The following is a 19,526-nucleotide window of genomic DNA, read 5'->3' on the forward strand; positions in this document are numbered from 1 at the left end:
TTTGCTGTATGTGGACCCTGCGACTGGAATTTCAACTTCCAAGTGTTTTTTGTGAAATTCCTTCTGTGAAAAATTCCCCCAGGAGACTGTGGACTTTCACCAATTTAACAAGATGAGAGGCTCCCTATACTTGCAACAAGGACAGCCCCATATTACAGTCCTGTCGTGCAATGACTCTAGCTGATCCCATCTTGGCCTCGGGCCCACCCTACCCCTTGGTCCCAGAATTCATCATTGCACACAGCCCTGTCTTCATCGATTCTGCCCTGAGTTCATCTCCTGACCATCTCCACTCCTCGCTGGGGGAAGTATTCTCAGAAATAACTCAGCACTTAAAACTTCAACACCACTCATGATGTTGGTTCCTTTGAGCAGGGGATATCTTCAATGGAAAGATGGAAAGTGGAATCTCCCAGCAAGGAGACCATTCAGTCCATCATACCCCTTGATAGATCCACCAAGTAATCCCTCTTGAATGAACACAGGAGGGTCCTTGACGGTCAGGCAGCGTCTTTGGAGGGTGACAGAGTTGATGTTTTGAGCTAGAAGCCTCAATCAGGGCTGGGAAGGGAAAAGAAAGAGCCCGAAGGAAGGGTGTGGGGAGGGCGGAGGAGCAGAAGATGGCAGGTGATAGGTGAATGTAGGTGGGAGGGGGAAAGAAAGGAGAATAATGTGGGAAGCTAGGTTATGGAAGGAGGGGAGAGGGCTGATAAAAGAAAGGAAGGGGAGGGGTTTGATAGAGGCATACAAAAATTATGAGGGGTACAGACAGAGTAAATGCAAGCAGGTGAGGTACAAACCAGAGGTCATGGGTTAACATGGGTGGAACGGTTGGCGTAGGAGTTAGCGCAATACTGTTACAGCGCCAGCGAATGGGACCGGGGTTCGAATCCTGCGCTCACTGTAAGGAGTTTGTACGTTTTCTCCAGGGGTTCTGGTTTCCTCCCATCCTTCAAAACATACTTGGGGTTGTAGGTCAATTGGGTGGCACAGGCTCTTGGGCCAAAGAGCCTGTTACCGTGCTGTATGTCTAAATAAAAAAAAGGGTGAAATGGGATAAGTTTACTTTCTTATTTAATTTTAGACATTAAGGGGAACATTAGGGGAATTTTGTCGGAGCTGCTCTAATGGCATTGCTGCCCCTGGTGTGGACCTAGGGGAGCAGGGAGCAGAGACATAGTATTGCTCCACAGGGTTCAACTGCCCGGTCTAAAAGCCGGCAGCAATGAACATGCCTTAAACGGCCAGTTAGAGAAGTCAATAGCAGTTTTAAACAAAAAAATCTGCAACCTCAGTGACTGTGCCCAAGATGGTGGTGTCTGTGTTCGGCAGTGAGACTTGAGGGGTTGCAGTCACCAGGGGAGCAGCGGACTGGCACAGGGCACCAGAAACGGGAAGAACAATCCCTGTTGAAAAAGAGAAGCAGAGGAGATGACCCTGCAGGACGTGATCATGGTGGTGGACCGTCGAGGGGCTCAGCAGCTGTGAGATCTACACAGGTTGAGGGTGACTTGCGGTCAGGGGACCCACATGGGCTGCTGGAGACTGGCTGGAACCAGGTATCAGAACCGGGATTTGAGAGGGCACTGAGGGCAAGGAAGGCTTTATGGGAGGTGGGGAGGGGGGGCTGAAGACCTCCCGATCATGTCGGAGGTTTGGGATCTGGAGCTTGGGTGACTGATGAATCGAACTGGAGTCTGGGCGACTGCAGAAATTACTGGAGGCGAATTCATGGAGACTCAATCTCTCCGAAGGGACTCTCTTTTGCTTCTCTTTCTCTCGCACTGTGGGGGGCACCAGGTGACACTAATGTTGATTCTTTGCCTTATTGCAGGGAGAAGGCAATTTTGGAGAGAGTGGTGGGGGTGTGGAAAGAGCTGCCAGCTGAAGTGTTGAATGCCGGCTCAATTTTAACATTAAAGAAACATTTAGACAGGTCCATGAATGAGAGGGGTATGGAGGGATATGGGCTGTTAGCCCATGTTTGGCCCTTTTCCCTGCCTCCCTCTGCCTCCCTGCTCTCCCCTCCTCCTTCTTCCCCCGTCTCCTCCCTCCCCCCCCCTCCCTTCACGTCTCCCTGCTCCACCCTCCCCATCTCTCTCCCTGCTCCCCCTGTCCTTTTAATTCAGGTGTTTGCCTGTTCTTCCAGATTCCAGACGAAGGACCCAGTCCTGAAATGTTGGTTCCCATTTCCCTCCTGTGTGACCTGTTTCTCCAGCGCGTTTGTGCATTGCACTGACATCCTGCCTACAGCTGGGGAAGCAAACCTATGCATAAAGGTCCAAGAGTGGACTTGCCAACGACTTGTCCAGTTGTAACGGGACGACCCGGCTCCTGCACTCAATGCCCTGATCAGTGAAGGCCAGCGTGCACAACTCCTTCAACCCCATCGTCAACCTGTATCCACAACATTCAGGGAACCTACACCCCTTGGTCTCTGTTCTACAACACTCCACAGGGCCCCACCGTTCTACCTGAAACCTCCCGTTCCACACCTCGCACTTTTTAAAAAAATTTTTTAATTTTTCACACTATGAACCATATTAACCAAAATACACACAAACATTTCCCTCTTGAATATACACAGTGTCATTTTCTCCCTTTTCCCCCCTACCTTCCCATCCCCCTCCCCACCCACTCAACGTTCAACATATACGATACAATAAACCCATTAAACAACGTCATCACACAATGAAAATAAACAAGAAAATTGTGTCATCTACTTTTACACACTGGGTCAGTTCCTTTCGTCTTCTTCTCATTCTATAATTTTAGGGGGTGGAGGTCAGCGGTCGGCCCTCTGTTGTGTTCCATGTACAGTTCCCAAATTTGTTCAAATAATGTGACTTTATTTTTTAGATTATGTTATTTTTTCCAATGGAATACATTTATTCATTTCCATGTACCATTGCTGTACTCTCAGGCTCTCTTCTGATTTCCAGGTTCACATTATAGATTTTTTTGCTACAGCTAAGGCTATCATAATTAATCTTATTTGTGCTCCATCCAAATCGAGGCCTAATTCGTTACTTCTTATATTACTTAGGAGGAAAATCTCTGGGTTTTTTGGTATATTGCTTTTTGTGATTTTATTTAATATCTGGTTTAGATCTTCCCAAAACTTTTCCACTTTCTCACATGCCCAAATTGCATGAATTGTTGTTCCCGTTTCCTTCTTACAGCGAAAACATCTGTCTGATACTGTTGGGTCCCATTTATTTAACTTTTGGGGTGTGGTGTATAGCCTGTGTAACCAATTATATTGTATCATGCGTAACCTCTTGTTTATTGTATTTCTCATAGTTTCGGAGCATAGCTTTTCCCATGTTTCATTCTTTATCTTTATGTTTAGATCTTGTTCCCACTTTTGTTTGGGTTTACAGCTTGACTCCTCGTTCTCTTTCTCTTGCAGTTTGATGTACATGTTTGTTATAAATCTTTTAATTATCATTGTGTCTGTAATCACATATTCAAAATTGCTTCCTTCTGGTAACCTCAGTCTGCTTCCCAATTTGTCCTTCAAGTAGGTTTTCAGTTGGTGGTATGCAAACATTGTACCGTGAGTTGTACCATATTTGTCCTTTATTTGTTCAAAAGATAATCATTCATTTCCCATAAAAAACAATTTTCTATTCTTTTAATCCCTTTTCTCTCCCATTCTCTAAAGGAAAGGTTATCTATTGTGAAAGGGATTAGTTGATTTTGCATCAATAATAATTTTGGTAGTTGGTAATTTGTTTCTTTCCTTTCTACGTGAATCTTCCAAATGTTGAGCAAATGGTGCAGTACTGGTGAATTCAGTACCAGCTTTTCATTCCACTTATATAGTATATGTTCTGGTACCTTCTCCCCTATTTTATCTAGCTCAAATCTGGTCCAATCTGGTTTTTCCCTTGTTTGATAAAAATCTGATAGGTATTTTAATTGTGCTGCTCTATAATAATTCTTAAAGTTTGGTCGCTCTAAGCCCCCTTGTTTGTACCATTCTGTTAATTTATCTAGCGTTATCCTCAGTTTCCCCCCTTTCCATAAGAATTTCCTTATTATTTTCTTTAGCTCATTGAAGAATTTCTCTGTTAAGGGAATTGGTAACGATTGGAATAGGTATTGTATCCTTGGGAAGATATTCATTTTAATCCAATTTACCCTTCTTATCAGTGTTAGTGGTAAACCTTTCCAATGTTATAAGTCATCTTGTAACTTCTTCATTAATGGCTGATAATTTAATTTGTATAGATGGCCTAGATTATTATCTAGTCTAATACCTAGGTATCTGATTGCTTGTGTTTGCCATTTAAATGGTGATTATTTTTTTAAACTTTGTGAAATCCGCATTATTCTTTGGCATCGCTTCACTTTTACTTGCATTGATCTTGTACTCCGATATTTCTCCATATTCCTTCAATTTCTTATGTAATTATTTTATTGATATTTCTGGTTCTGTTAAGTATACTATGATGTCATCTGCAAATAGACTGATTTTATATTCCTTCTCTTTTATTTTTTATTCCTTTTATTTTATTTTCTGTTCTTATCAGTTCTGCCAAGGGTTCTACAGCTAAAGCGAACAGTGAGGGAGATAGTGAACATCCCTGCCTAGATGATCTGCTTAATTTAAATTGGTTCGATATATATCCATTTACTGTCACCTTCGCCAATGGTCCCTTATATAATGCTTTAATCCAATTAATATATTTCTCTGGTAGGTTGAACCTCTGTAGTACTTTGAATAAATAATTCCATTCTACCCTGTCAAAGGCTTTCTCTGCATCTAAAGCAACCACCACTGTTGGCATCTTATTTCCTTGTACCTCATGGATTCATTTAATGTACTTACAGATATTGTCCATTGTTCGTCTTTTCTTAATAAATCCAGTTTGATTTAGTTTTACTATTTTTGGTACACAGTCGGCCAATCTGTTTGCTAATAGTTTTACTAATATCTTATAATCTGAGTTGAGTAGAGATATTGGTCTATATGATCCTGGTGATAGTGGATCTTTCCTCGTCTTTGGTATTACTGCAATTATTGCTGTTTTACATGAATCTGGCATGTTTTGCGTTTCTTCAATCTGGTTCATTACTTCCAGGAGAGGAGGAATTAATAAGTCTTTAAATGTTTTATAGAATTCTATTGGGAGTCCGTCCTCTCCAGGCGTTTTATTGTTCAGTAGCTTTTTTAATATATCCTGTATTTCCTCTATTTCAAATGGTTTTATCAATTTGTTTTGCTCCTCTTGCAATTTCTGTAGTTCAGTTTTAGCTAGAAACTCATCTATTTTCTCTTCTTTCTCTTCGTTCTCAGTTCGGTATAATTGCTCGTAGAATTCCTTGAAGTTTTCATTGATCTCCGTTGGATTATATGTAATTTGTTTGTCCTTTTTCCTTAATGCCAATACCGCTCTTTTAGCTTGTTCTGTTTTAAGCTGCCAAGCTAGTATTTTGTGCGTTTTTTCTCCTAGTTCATAATACTTTTGCTTTTTCTTAATTATGTTCTTTTCCACCTTATATGTTTGTAGTGTTTCGTATTTTATTTTTTTTTCCGCCAATTCTCTTCTTTTTGTTGTATCTTCCCTTGTTGCTCGTTCTTTTTCTGTACTTGTTATTTCCCTTTCCAACTGTTCTATTTCCCAAATGTAGTCCTTCATATTATTTACATAACTTATTATCTGCCCTCTAATGAACGCTTTCATTGCATCCCATAATATAAATTTATCTTTCACTGATTCCATATTTATTTCAAAGTACATTTTAATTTGTCGTTCAATTAATTCTCTAAAATCCTGTCTTTTAAGTAGCATGGAGTTTAACCTTCATCTATACATTCTTGGTGGGATGTCCTCCAGTTCTATTGCTAATAACAGGGGTGAGTGATCCGATAACAATCTAGCTTGAGATTCCGTTTTCCTAACTCTCCCTTGGATCTGGGCTGACAACAGGAACAGGTCTATCCTTGAGTATGTTTTATGTCTACTCTTTCTCCTTTGGGTGTTGTCTCCTCCATATATCCAAAAGTTGGATTTCCTGCATTGATTTAACCATAAATTTGGCGACTTTGTTCTTTCTGCTAGTCTTTTGTCCAGTTTTATTCATCTTTGAATCCAAATTAAGGTTAAAGTCCCCTCCTATCAATATATTCCCCTGTATATACCTCGTACTTTCCAAGGAACATTCCCTTGCCCACTTCCTGCTATTCCATTGCTGTCTCAGATCGCCTTGGACGCAGGGCCGTGAGCTGGGATTTGGCAGAAGAACGTACCATAGAAGAAGGTGATACCCAGGCACATGAACATTGCGATGATGATCAGCCCAAAGCTGGTGCTGTAGGCATCGATCAGCGTGAACCAGTAGATGCCCCCCTGTGTGGAGAGAGCAAGACAGGCAGCTGTTCAACCATGCCCACATCACATGTACCACTGAGAGGTTCCTCAGTCCCTCCCCAACCCATCGCACCACCCACCCCTGGATATTTTAATGAGGATATCCCTGGGCATTCTGTGGGTCATCCAGCAAAGAATCTGCCCGTGCTGACCCCATGGGCATTCTGTTTGCCTGCACCTGATGCACATCCTTCTCCCCCTCTCCGCATATCTGTCCAAATGCCTTTTGAACGCTGTCATCGTTGCCACTTCTGCAGCTTCCTCTGACCAGCTCATTCCAGATTCAGCATCCACTCTGGGTGAAAACGTGGCCACTCAGGTCTCACTTAAATCTCTCCCCTCTTGCCTCAAATCGATGTCCCCTTGATCTAGAATCATTCATCCTGGGAAATAGATTGCTCGCTTTCACATTCCAGCACAGTACAGGCCCTTTGGCCCACAATGTTGGGCCGACCTTGACAAACTGACTCAATGACCTAAACCTGCCCTACCTCACACACTTAGCCCTCTACTTTTCTTTCATACATGTGGCTGTCTCGGAATCTTTTAAATGTCCCTATTGTACCATGGCCATCCCTGAGAATTCATTTCAGGCACCCACCACTCTCTGTAAAAAAGAAATTACCGCAGTCATCTCCCCTAAATGTTCCTCCCCTCATCTTGTGCTGATGTCCTCCAGTGTTTGCGGCTCTTGGCCTGGGAAAAAGGTGCTGGCTGTCCACCCTCAAGATTTTATAAACCTCTTTCAGGTCACCCCCCATCCATCTATGCACCAGGGAATAAAGACCCAGCCAATCCAACCTCTCCCTCAAACTCAATTCCTCCAGTCCTGGTAACATGCTGGTGAATCTCTTCTGTGCCCCTTCTCTCGAGTTGGACGACCATTGGTTGCTCTGATAGAGTGGATCCTGCATTCCCATTGTTTGCAATGATGCTGTTCACCCTGTAGTCCTATTAATAATGACTCAGGGATTGGCCTTGTATTACCATTGGCTGTTATGATGACAAGAACCCCATGTTCCCATTGGTTGGTCTGATAGAGTTGCCCCTGCATTCCCATTGGTTGGTCTGATAGAGTTGCCCCTGCATTCCCATTGGTTAGGGTGATAGAGAGAGTTGTCTCTGCATTCCCATTGGTTGGTCTGATAGAGTTGCCCCTGCATTCCCATTGGTTGGTCTGATAGAGTTGCCCTTGCATTCCATTGGTTGGTCTGATAGAGTTGCCCCTGCATTCCCATTGGTTGGTCTGATAGAGTTGACCCTTCATTCCCATTGGATGCTCCCGATGAACTGCCCAGTGTTCTGATTGGTGGCCATGCTGGGCAGCTCCTGGCCCGGGGTGGGGTTGTTGGTACCTCAGTAATAAGCAGCAGTCCGAGCAGGTAGAAGAAGAAGCAGAGAGCAGCCAGGAACAACGCCTTCCATTTCCTTTCTCGGAGAACCGGGAACTCATCCAGCATGGCCGTGGCAATTCCTTCCAGATTCCCAAACTGGAAACAGAGCAAAGGAGAAGTCAGGGGAGGTGGTGGGCTCTCCTGGAGGACACTCTCCCCCCACCCCCGTCACCCACCCTCCCCCCATTACCCACTCTCCCTGTGGACACCTTCTCCCACACTTCCCATGGACACCCTCCCCATGACCCACTATCCCTTGGGACACCCTCCCCCATCACCCAGAGTCACCCACTCTCTACTCCCTCAGGGAGAAGGGGCAGAGAAGTGGCAAATGGCATAGAGTGTTGGAAAGTGAACGGTCGTGCACTTTAGTAGAATAAAGGACACTTATCTGGATGGGGAGAAAATTCAAATTTCAGATGTGCAAAGGGACTTGGGAGTCCTCATGCTTGACACTCTAAAGGTTCATTCCCAGGATGAGTCGGTGGTGAAGAAGGCTTTTGCGATAAAAGAACAGGGATGTGAATTTGAGGCTTTATAAGTAGGGGTACAGTGCTAATTTTTTTGGTGCCAGAGTTCACCAAAAACAACGACAAGGAGGTGCCTGGAGGGGCCCCGTGAGTTGCCGGAGGGGCCAGAGCTCTGGCAGTACTTCACCCCTGTTTATAAGACACTGATGAGGCCTCACTTTGGGTACATTTTTTGGGGCGCCTCATTCAAGAAAGGATGTGCTGGCATTAGAGAGAGTTCAGAGAAGATTCACATCAATGATTCCTGGAAATAAGGGATTAGCAGATGGGGAACATTTGACAGCTCTTGGACTGGACTCCTTGGAGTTCAGAAAATAAGGGGGGAACTCAGAAGCCTTTTGAACGTTGAAAGGCCTGGACAGAGTAAATGTGGATAAATTGTTTCCCACGGTGGGAGAGTCAAGGACAAGAGGGCACGACTTCAGGATCAAAGGGTACCCATTTAAAGCAGAGATAGGGAGGAATTTCTTCAGCATCTAAGTGGTGAACCTCTGGAATTTGCTACCATAGATGTGGAGGCCAGATCATTGGGTACATTTAAGGCAGAGATTGACAGGTATATGAATAGTCAGGGTATCAAAGGTTATGGGGCAAAGGCAGGGGTGTGGGGCTATGGGCGAATGGATCAGCTTACGATGGAATAGCGTGGACTCGATGGGCTGAACAGCCTACTTCTGCTCCTGTTCCTTAAGGTCTAATGATCTTATCACCGACTATCTCCGCGGACACACCCCACCCCCGCAGACACGTTCCCCCGGCGGAACCTCTCCCCCGGGAGGGGATGGGCCAATAATGTGCCTGGGGGAGATGTAAGCAGACAGAGGGTGGGGGGCTATTCGAGACCAGCACCCAGGTGGGCTGTGTGAGTAAGGGGTTACCAGGGTATCAATTCCAAGTGTGAAGAGCATCAAGAAGAACAGGATTGACCAGATGAAGGAACCAGGCAGCAGAGCAAGGGCCTCTGGGTAGGCAACGAATGCCAAGCCGGGACCTGGTGCAGAGGGAGAGCAGTTACAGAGGGCGGACATGTCCTATCTGGGCAGGGGTCATCTATTCTCCCCCAACCCAGGGGGTCATCTTCTCCCCCCAACCCAGGGGTTATCTCCACTCCCCCCCAACCCAGGGGTCAACTCCACTCCCTCCAACCCAGGAGTCTTCTTCTCTCCCCCCAACCCAGGATGGATCTCCTCTCCCCCAACCCAGGGGCCATATCCCACCCCCCAAACCCAGGGGTCATCTTCTTTCCCCCCAACCCAGGGGTCACCTCCACCCCCAAACCCAGGGGAAATTCTCCTCTCCCACCAAACTCAGGGGTCATCTCCCAGCACCCAACCCAGGGGTCATCTCCTTTCCCCCCAACCTAGCGGTCATCTCCCACCCCCTAACCCAGGGGTCATCTCCTCTCCTCCAAACCCAGGGGATATTCAACATCCAGTCACCCAAGGGTCATCACTCCACAACCCCCAATTGGGTCATCCCTTCCCCTCAGGGATCATCCCCTCACCCCTCAGTAGTCACTTCCCCAACCAGGTGTCAACCCCTCACCCCATCCCCACCCACCCACCATTGGGTCAACCCCTCACAATGAGGTGATGGTGGAGAGGGACTCTCTCTGATCCCTTGAATGCAAAGGTATGGTGTAGAGAGACCATTCTCTGTCCCCCATGAATCTGTAGAAAGTGCTGAGGGACTCACTCTCTGTGTCTGACTCCGAAAGTGTGTGATAGGACGATGTGGAGGGACCCATTCTCTGTGTCTGACCCTGGGAGTGGGCAATGAGATGTTGTGGAGGGAGCTTCACTCTGTGACTGACCCCGGGAATGGGACGGTGTGGAGGGAGCTTCACTCTGCGTCTGAACCCTGGGGTGTGTGATGGGACGGTGTGGAGGGAGCTTCACTCTTTATCTGACCCTGATGTGTGAGGGGACGATGTAGAGGGACCCTTTCTCTCTGACCCTAAGTGTGTGAGATGGTGCTGCAGAGGGTCTTGTTCACTAATAAGCCCCGTGTCCTTGTGCTGTACTCCTGCAAAGACCCTGGTCACAGCTCTCACCTGTGTCTGCCACGTCGCCCACCGCCACACCTTTCTTCCACGCCATATGTCCCAGGATGGAGAATATGGCGAACCCGGCAAAGACACTGGTGACACAATTCCCAGTCACGATGATCAGTGTGTCCCTGTGTCAGAGGTCACAGGTCAGAGTGCAATCTCCCTACTCAGTACTGCCCCTCCCTCAGTGACCTCTACCTCTCCACATTCATTAACAACAAAAATCAATCCTCTGGCCCATATGCCTTTGGGAAGCCCAGAAGGTCATAGTGGAACAGGCAAACTCCACACAGACAGCTACCACATAAGGAGGCCCCACTGATAGAGATCTGAGCTGTGAGGGAGCTCCATCAAGTGAGAGCTCCAGCATATGGGAGCTGCCCCGTGAGGGAGAGCAACCCCACCCCCCCGATAGAGAGCTCCCCTCGCAACATACTTGTTGTCACAGGCCCCACCTGACGACATTGTTGTCGAACTTGTTGAACGACGCCATGGTGAGGAGCCCTCCAAACCCAATGCCCAGCGAGTAGAAGATCTGTGAGGCTGCATCGTTCCACACCTTGGGAGAAGACAACACAATGGGAATCTGCTGGGAATTCCAATGAGACTCTCTGGCCAGCAGACAGGTGATGAGGGACTGGCACAAGAGCTCACGCAGGGGCCAGTGACCAGTAAGGGCTGGGGTTAGCATGAGGTTAGAGGGAACTGAGGGACCGGGGATGGTCTCCCCATTCCCCCTCCTTCTCCTTCATCTCCCTGTTTCTACTACTCTACCTCTCCCCTTGTCTCTATGTTCCCCCACGGTTCCTCCTCCCCACATCTCCCCAGTCCCAATCCTCCTCCCTCTCTCCCCTATGTCTCTGCGTTTCCCTCCTCTTCCCCTCTCCTCTCATCTTCCAGTTCCCTTTCCTCCTCCCTTCTTCTCTATTTACTCTCCTCCCACCTTCCTCTTTCCCCATCCACACTCTCCCTCCATTCTTGCCTCTCTCCCTCTCAACTTTCTCTCCCTCTATATTTCCCCTCCCTCTTTCTCACCTGCTCCTCACTTTTCTCGCTCCCCATCTCCCCTTCACCCATTCTCCACTATACCATGACTCTTGCTCCATCTCTTCCCCTCTCTCATTTTCCCGTCACCTCCCCTCTCCCTCTCTATGCACATTCTACACTCAGGATCTCAGCGTGATGAATATTGAAAATTATATGGGAGAGCTGACATTCTCCTGAGCAGGAGGTGGGTGGATCTGGCCCGGCCCGGGTGCGGTGGGTGGGTTGGATCGGCCTGGGTGCGGTGGGTGGATATGGCCCAGCCTGGGTGCGGTGGGTGGATATGGCCCAGCCCGGGTGCAGTAGTTGGGACGCTCTCCTACCTGTGCACTTCCAAGACGGGTCCAGTTACTGGTGAGGTAGAATTTCACTCCCTGCAGGGAGCCTTGGAGCGTTGCACCCTGGATGATGAGCACGGTGAGGACCAGGTAGGGGAACGTGGCCGTGATGTACACAATCTGTGCCGGCAAGGGCAAGGAGTCTGCATCACCAATGGGCTGTCCTGGTCCACACATCTGGTCACCCACGCACCCACCACTTTGTCACCACTCCCCCATCATACCTCCTCCCCGTCTCTCCACCCCATCCATCATCCCCCTCCTCTCCGATACCCTCCCTCACCCTTTCCCTCCATCACCCGCCCTTCATCACCCCTTGTCATCCCCCCATCTCACCCTCTCCATCAGCCCCCTTCCCCTCCATAACCCCCTCCCCTCCATCATCCACCCTCTCTCCGTCACCCCCTCACCACCAAAATCCTCTTCCATGCCATCACCACCCTCCCCTCTGACATCCCCTCCCCTGCATCATCCCCATGACTGTCAATCCCCCCTCCCCTCTGTCACCCTTCCCCCTCCACTCCATCACCTGACCCCCCTCCATCAGGAAAACCCCTTCACACTCCCATGACAAAATCCCAAACCTTCCGCCTCCACCAACACTTTCCAGCACCCTACCCCGTCCCCCCACCCCCACCCCCACCAGTGCTCACCTTGCCTGACCTGCGGATACCGGACAGACAACACAGGTAGATGAAGATCCAGGCTGCCAGGAGGCAGATTGCCAATTGCCACCGCACAGCACCAGGGTCATGGAGCCCGGCACTCCCAGACAGTCCGAGGACATGCTCGCTGTCAAACAGCACCAACAGACACCGAGTCAGTAACACTGCATCGAACCACGGAGCACCATTGCCTAGAAAAAGGCCCTTCAGCCAATCTAGTCTGTGCCAAACTATCATTCTACCTAGTCCCACTGACCTGCACCCAGTCCATAGCCCTCCATACCACTTTCATCCATGTACCAGTCCAAATTCTTCTTAAATGTTAAAATTGAGCCCACATTCACCATTTCAGCTGGCAGTTCAGCCCACACTCCCACCACTCTCTGTGTGAAGAAGGTCCCCCTAAACCTTTCCCTTTTCACCCTTAACCCACATTCTCTGGTTTGTATCTCACCTCCCCTCAGTGGAAAAAGTCTATCCCGCTCGTAATTTTAAACACCTCTATCAAATCTCCCTTCATTCTTGTATGCTCAAAAGATCACAAGATAAAGGAACAGAAACAGGCCACTAGGCCCATCAAGTCTGTTCTGTGACTTTACACTAAGCCAAACTATGCTCACACCAGCCTTTTCCCCATACCTCTTGATACCCTCACTAATGAGAAACTTATCCATTTCCTGTTTAAATTCTCCCAGTGATCCGGCCTCCACTGCTGTATACGGGCAGTGAGTTCCACAGATCCACAACCTTCTGACTAAAGAAGTTCTTCCTCCTCTCTGTTTGAAATGGATAACTTCTAATTTTAAGACTGTGACCCCTTGTCCTTGATTCACCCACCAAGGGAAACATCTACATCCACTCTGTCAAAACCTTTCAAAATTCCAAATGTCTCCCTGAGATCCCCTCTCCTTCTTTTAGACTTCAATGAATTACCACCCAAGAGCTGCCAAATGCTCCCCATACGCCAGGCCCTACATTCCAGGAATCATCCTAGTAAATCTCTGCACCCTCTCCAACAACATCACATCTTTTCTAAGATGGGGGGGTCTAAAACTGCACACAGATCTCCAACTGGGGTCTCACCAGTGCTCCATAGAGTCTCATCAACATCTCTCTACTCTTATACACTATTCCTCTTGAAATGAATGCTAACATAGCATTCGCCTTCTTCATTACCAATCCCACCTGGGCATTAACTTTTAGGTTTCCCTGCATTAGAATGCCCAGGTCCCTTTGCACCTCCCATTCAAATAGTATTCTGCCTGTTTATTCCCACTGCCAAAATCTAGAGCTGACACTTCTCAACGTTGTATCTCATCTGCCATACATACAACTTTTGAGATATGTACGGTTCTACATTAGGAATAAGTCCTAATCTGTTAAACCTTGCCCTATAACTCAGTTTCTCAATTCTCAACAACATCCTCGTAAGGCATAGTCGAGCAAAGAGCTGCCGGGGGGAAGGGCATTTGCTAAGATGGGTGACCAAACCTTCGCCAAGGGGCCAAATGGCCTACTGGTTCAGCGTGGGAGTTGCCAACTCTGCTGTCAGTTTCAAAATGTCGCGACCAAGGGTGTGTATTGACCATGGAAATGTTTCACACCACCTTCCCAACCCCATCTGTAGTACATTACAGCACCGTGGCAATCTATTATTCTGTCTAGTGAAAACACGACGCTGGAGAAACTCAGCAGGTCAAACAGTGTACTTTATAAAGTAAAGATAAAGATATAGAACCAACATTTCGGGCTCGAGCCCTTCATCAAGGTGTAAGCAATATGAAGGCAGACCCCTGAACCGGGCCGAACTGGGAACCTGCTTATATATTGCTCATACATTGATGAAGGGCTGAAGCCCGAAATGTTGGTTCTGTCTGGAAGGCTGGCGGCAAAACTCTGCATGCCAAACTGCATGAGTTTTTCAAGCTTTGTTGGGACCAAGGAAAACTGCCTCAGGACCTTCGTGATGCCACCATCATCACCCTGTAGAAAAACAAAGGCGAGAAATCAGACTGCTCAAGCTACAGGGGAATCACGTTGCTCTCCATTGCAGGCAAAATCTTCGCTAGGACTCTACTAAATAGAATAATACCTAGTGTCGCCGAGAATATTCTCCCAGAATCACAGTGCGGCTTTCGCGCAAACAGAGGAACTACTGACATGGTCTTTGCCCTCAGACAGCTCCAAGAAAAGTGCAGAGAACAAAACAAAGGACTCTACATCACCTTTGTTGACCTCACCAAAGCCTTCGACACCGTGAGCAGGAAAGGGCTTTGGCAAATACTAGAGCACATCGGATGTCCCCCAAAGTTCCTCAACATGATTATCCAACTGCACGAAAACCAACAAGGTCGGGTCAGATACAGCAATGAGCTCTCTGAACCCTTCTCCATTAACAATAGAGTGAAGCAAGGCTGTGTTCTCGCACCAACCCTCTTTTCAATCTTCTTCAGCATGATGCTGAACCAAGCCATGAAAAATCTCAACAATGAAGACGCTATTTACATCCGGTACCGCACGGATGGCAGTCTCTTCAATCTGAGGCGCCTGCAAGCTCACACCAAGACACAAGAGAAACTTGTCCGTGAACTACTCTTTGCAGACGATGCCGCTTTAGTTGCCCATTCAGAGCCAGCTCTTCAGCGCTTGACGTCCTGCTTTGCGGAAACTGCTAAAATGTTTGGCCTGGAAGTCAGCCTGAAGAAAACTGAGGTCCTCCATCAGCCAGCTCCCCACCATGACTACCAGCCCCCCCACATCTCCATCGGGCACACAAAACTCAAAACGGTCAACCAGTTTACCTATCTCGGCTGCACCATTTCATCAGATGCAAGGATCGACAATGAGATAGACAACAGACTCGCCAAGGCAAATAGCGCCTTTGGAAGACTACACAAAAGAGTCTGGAAAAACAACCAACTGAAAAACCTCACAAAGATAAGCGTATACAGAGCCGTTGTCATACCCACACTCCTGTTCGGCTCCGAATCATGGGTCCTCTACCGGCATCACCTACGGCTCCTAGAACGCTTCCACCAGCGTTGTCTCCGCTCCATCCTCAACATTCATTGGAGCGCTTTCATCCCTAACGTCGAAGTACTCGAGATGGCAGAGGTCGACAGCATCGAGTCCACGCTGCTGAAGATCCAGCTGCGCTGGGTGGGTCACGTCTCCAGAATGGAGGACCATCGCCTTCCCAAGATATGGCAAGCTCTCCACTGGCCACCGTGACAGAGGTGCACCAAAGAAAAGGTACAAGGACTGCCTAAAGAAATCTCTTGGTGCCTGCCACATTGACCACCGCCAGTGGGCTGATCTCGCCTCAAACCGTGCATCTTGGCGCCTCACAGTTTGGCGGGCAGCAACCTCCTTTGAAGAAGACCGCAGAGCCCACCTCACTGACAAAAGGCAAAGGAGGAAAAACCCAACACCCAACCCCAACCAACCAATTTTCCCCTGCAGCCGCTGCAACCGTGTCTGCCTGTCCCGCATCGGACTTGTCAGCCACAAACGAGCCTGCAGCTGACGTGGACTTTTACCCCCTCCATAAATCTTCGTCTGCGAAGCCAAGCCAAAAAAATAAATAACAGTCACGATAAGTTCTGCAAATTGAATGTTAAGTGATTGGATGTTGTGCGAACACCATATTATATACTTAGCAAAGCTATAGAAGACACTGTACTGTATTTCAGCCTGTCTATCTGACAAGGTAATATATGGGTTCAGTAGGTTTAATACCATACAACACTGTAAACTTTTTATTTGTAAGTAGGGATAGTTCACATTAAAATAATGGTAGAACGTACAGTAAATTTGGGGAGTCACATGATGGAGCAGTGGCTGGACGGTGAACTCCAGCCCTCTCCAGAAACGTCGGAAAAAACAAAGGAAAGCACAAAGGCACAAAAATAAAAGTTAAAGAAAAGTGAGTATAAAGGTGCAAAGAAGATGGCGACGAAAAAAGAAAAGTCGAAACCAACGGTAAGAAGAGAGGAAGAGAAGACAACGGAAGATGAAGGAAAAGGCCTTACCTGTTCGAAGAGGCCCGCGGTGGAGAGAGAAGCCCGCTCCCTCAGGTCAGTAGAAAGTGGACTACAAAAATGGCTCGCTGAGCCGAGTAAAAGTGTGCAACCGCGCATGAAAAAAAACACACCGACGGGAGGGGGGACCAGCTGGGGAGTCGATCTCCACAGCCGGCAACGACAGCTGCAGAACAACAGCAGCAAGAGGAGAACATAGAAGACAACGAAAACAAGAAAGAAGAGAAGAAAAGGACAACAAAGAAACAACAGATGGCCAACCCAGAGGAAGAAGAAGAGGAAGAGGAAGAGGACAGTGAAATAGAAGAAGGGAAAGGCAAGATAAAGGATATACTTGCTCTTATTAAAGGATACATGGAGTCATTTAAAGAATGGCAAACACAGGAATTTAAGGATTTAAGAAAAAGAATAAACAACACAGAAGAGAAAATGAATAAAATAGATATGACCTTAACAGAAATGGGAAAAAGAATGGACAAGATGGAAGAAGCAGCAGTAGAAATGGAGGTAGAGGACTTAAAAAAGAAATTAGAGGAATCTAATAAAAAAGTTATAGAGACACAAGAACTGTTAGCTCAGAAAATAGATATAATGGAAAATTATAACAGAAGAAATAACATAAAGATAGTGGGCCTTAAGGAAGATGAAGGCAAGAATATGAGAGAGTTTATAAAAGATTGGATCCCTAAGACCCTAGGATGTCCAGAACTACAGCAAGAAATGGAACTAGAAAGGGCACATAGAGCATTGGCCTCTAAACCACAACCACAACAAAAACCAAGATCTATTTTAGTAAAATTCCTAAGATATACTACAAGAGAAAAGGTACTGGAGAAGACAATGGAAAAAGTAAGAGAGGGCAACAAACCACTGGAGTATAAAGGGCAAAAAATCTTCATTTATCCAGATATAAGTTTTGAACTCCTAACGAAGAGAAAGGAGTTCAATGCAGCAAAGGCGATTTTATGGAAGAAAGGGTATAAATTTATACTAAAGCATCCAGCGGTATTGAAAATATTTATTCCAGGACAACAAAACAGACTATTCTCGGATCCAGAAGAAGCACGAAAATTTGCAGAACAATTACAAAATAGACTGAGGGATGAAGACGTGTAATGAGAGTAAAAATGACCACGATTTATATGTATGTGGGTAAAGAAGTATAAGTGTGTATATGTATAATGTGCATACGTCAGTGTATCTGTATTTAGAGGAAAATATAGATAGTATAGACAAGAATTAATAAGGGAAGGAAATGGAATAGAGGGAATAAGGAGGGAACTAAAAGAGTGACCTTTGTTACATATGAAAAGTGAAATCTTTTCTGGGGGGGGCTGGGTGGGGAGGAGTTACGGTCTCTGCAAAATCAGTTGACGCTTGTGAGTTAATTTGCAAATCCAAATGGAGAGGGGAGATGTTGTTGTGCGACAAGGGATAAAGGACAACTCAGGAGGGGAAGGGGAGATTGGGGCTAAAGAAGTTTTAAATAGGAGAATAAGGAAAATGTTTGATGTTTTAGGAATGTTGTCTTATAAAGGGTTTAAAATAAGAAAACAGAAATGGAAAAGGAGGAAAGGTAATGATGGAAAAACGGAAAGGGAAGATAAACAAAGTATAAAATGGCTACATTGAACTATATGACTTTAAATATTAATGGAATACATAACCAAATTAAAAGGAAGAAACTGCTAAATTTACTGAAAAAAGAAAAAATTGATATAGCATTTGTGCAAGAAACACATTTAACTGAATTGGAGCACAAGAAATTAAAGAGAGATTGGGTAGGACATGTAACAGCAGCATCGTATAATTCAAAAGCAAGAGGAGTGGCTATATTAATTAGTAAAAATGTGCCATTTAAAATAGAAGAGGAAATAATAGATCCAGCAGGGAGATATGTAATGATAAAATGTCAGATATATTCGGAGTTTTGGAATCTACTCAATGTATATTCACCTAACGAAGAAGATTAAAAGTTTTTGCAAGATATCTTTTTGAAGGTAGCAAATACGCAAGGGAACATATTAATAGGAGGGGATTTCAACCTGAATTTGGATTCAAATATGGATAAAACTGGGAAAAAAATTAACAGAAAGAACAAAGTAACCAAATTTATAATTAAATCAATGGAAGAAATGCAACTTTTGGATATATGGAGGAAACAACACCCAAAAGAAAGGAATATTCATATTATTCGGCTAGACATAAAACATACTCAAGAATAGACCTATTTTTGTTATCAGCTCGTATGCAAGATAGAGTAAGAAAAACAGAATATAAAGCTAGAATATTATCGGACCATTCACCCTTAATATTGACAATAGAGTTAGAGGACATCCCTCCAAGAATGTATAGATGGAGATTAAACTCCATGCTACTTAAAAGGCAGGATTTTAGAGAATTCATAGAAAGACAAATTAAAATGTACTTTGAAATAAATACGGAATCAGTGAAAGATAAGTTTATACAATGGGACGCAATGAAAGCGTTCATTAGAGGGCAAATAATAAGTTATGTAACCAAGATGAAGAAGGACTATAATCAGGAAACAGAGCAGTTGGAAAGGGAAATAGTAAATATAGAAAAAGAATTAGCAATGAAGGAAGATATTACTAAAAGAAGAGAATTGGCAGATAAAAAAATAAAATATGAAACACGACAAACATATAAGGTGGAGAAGAACATAATGAAGACAAAACAGAAATATTATGAACTAGGGGAAAAAACGCACAAAATTCTAGCATGGCATCTTAGACAGAACAAACTAAGAAAATGGTATTGGCAACAAGGAAAAAAGACAAACAAATTACATATAATCCAAAAGAAATTAAGGAAAACTTTAGAGAATTCTATGAACAATTATACCAAACTGAAAACGAAGGGAAAGAAGGGAAAATAGATGAATTTCTGACTAAAATTGAATTACCAAAACTACAAATAGAGGAACAAAATAAATTAACAGAACCATTTGGAATAGTAGAAATACAAGAGATAATAAAAAAATTACCAAATAATAAGACACCAGGAGAGGACGGATTCCCAATAGAATTCTACAAAACATTTAAAGACTTATTAATTCCGCCCC

At 45.5% G+C, this 19,526-nt stretch overlaps 1 protein-coding gene across 1 annotated transcript in view; it reads right to left on the bottom strand.

Moving 5' to 3' along the window:
- Positions 1–6,206: 6,206 nt before the first annotated feature.
- Positions 6,207–19,526, bottom strand: part of slc6a7 (solute carrier family 6 member 7) — a 29,064-nt gene continuing 15,744 nt past the window's right edge. The window contains exons 5-11 of the mRNA XM_069892514.1: positions 12,390–12,528; positions 11,722–11,856; positions 10,810–10,913; positions 10,358–10,482; positions 9,183–9,295; positions 7,736–7,870; positions 6,207–6,359 (exon numbers count right to left, since the gene is read on the bottom strand). Of these exons, the coding sequence (XP_069748615.1) occupies positions 6,207–6,359; positions 7,736–7,870; positions 9,183–9,295; positions 10,358–10,482; positions 10,810–10,913; positions 11,722–11,856; positions 12,390–12,528 (904 nt within the window). The remainder of the gene's footprint in view (positions 6,360–7,735; positions 7,871–9,182; positions 9,296–10,357; positions 10,483–10,809; positions 10,914–11,721; positions 11,857–12,389; positions 12,529–19,526) is intronic.

Source organism: Narcine bancroftii, chromosome 7 (assembly GCF_036971445.1).
Source record: "Narcine bancroftii isolate sNarBan1 chromosome 7, sNarBan1.hap1, whole genome shotgun sequence".
Lineage (NCBI taxonomy): Eukaryota > Metazoa > Chordata > Chondrichthyes > Torpediniformes > Narcinidae > Narcine > Narcine bancroftii.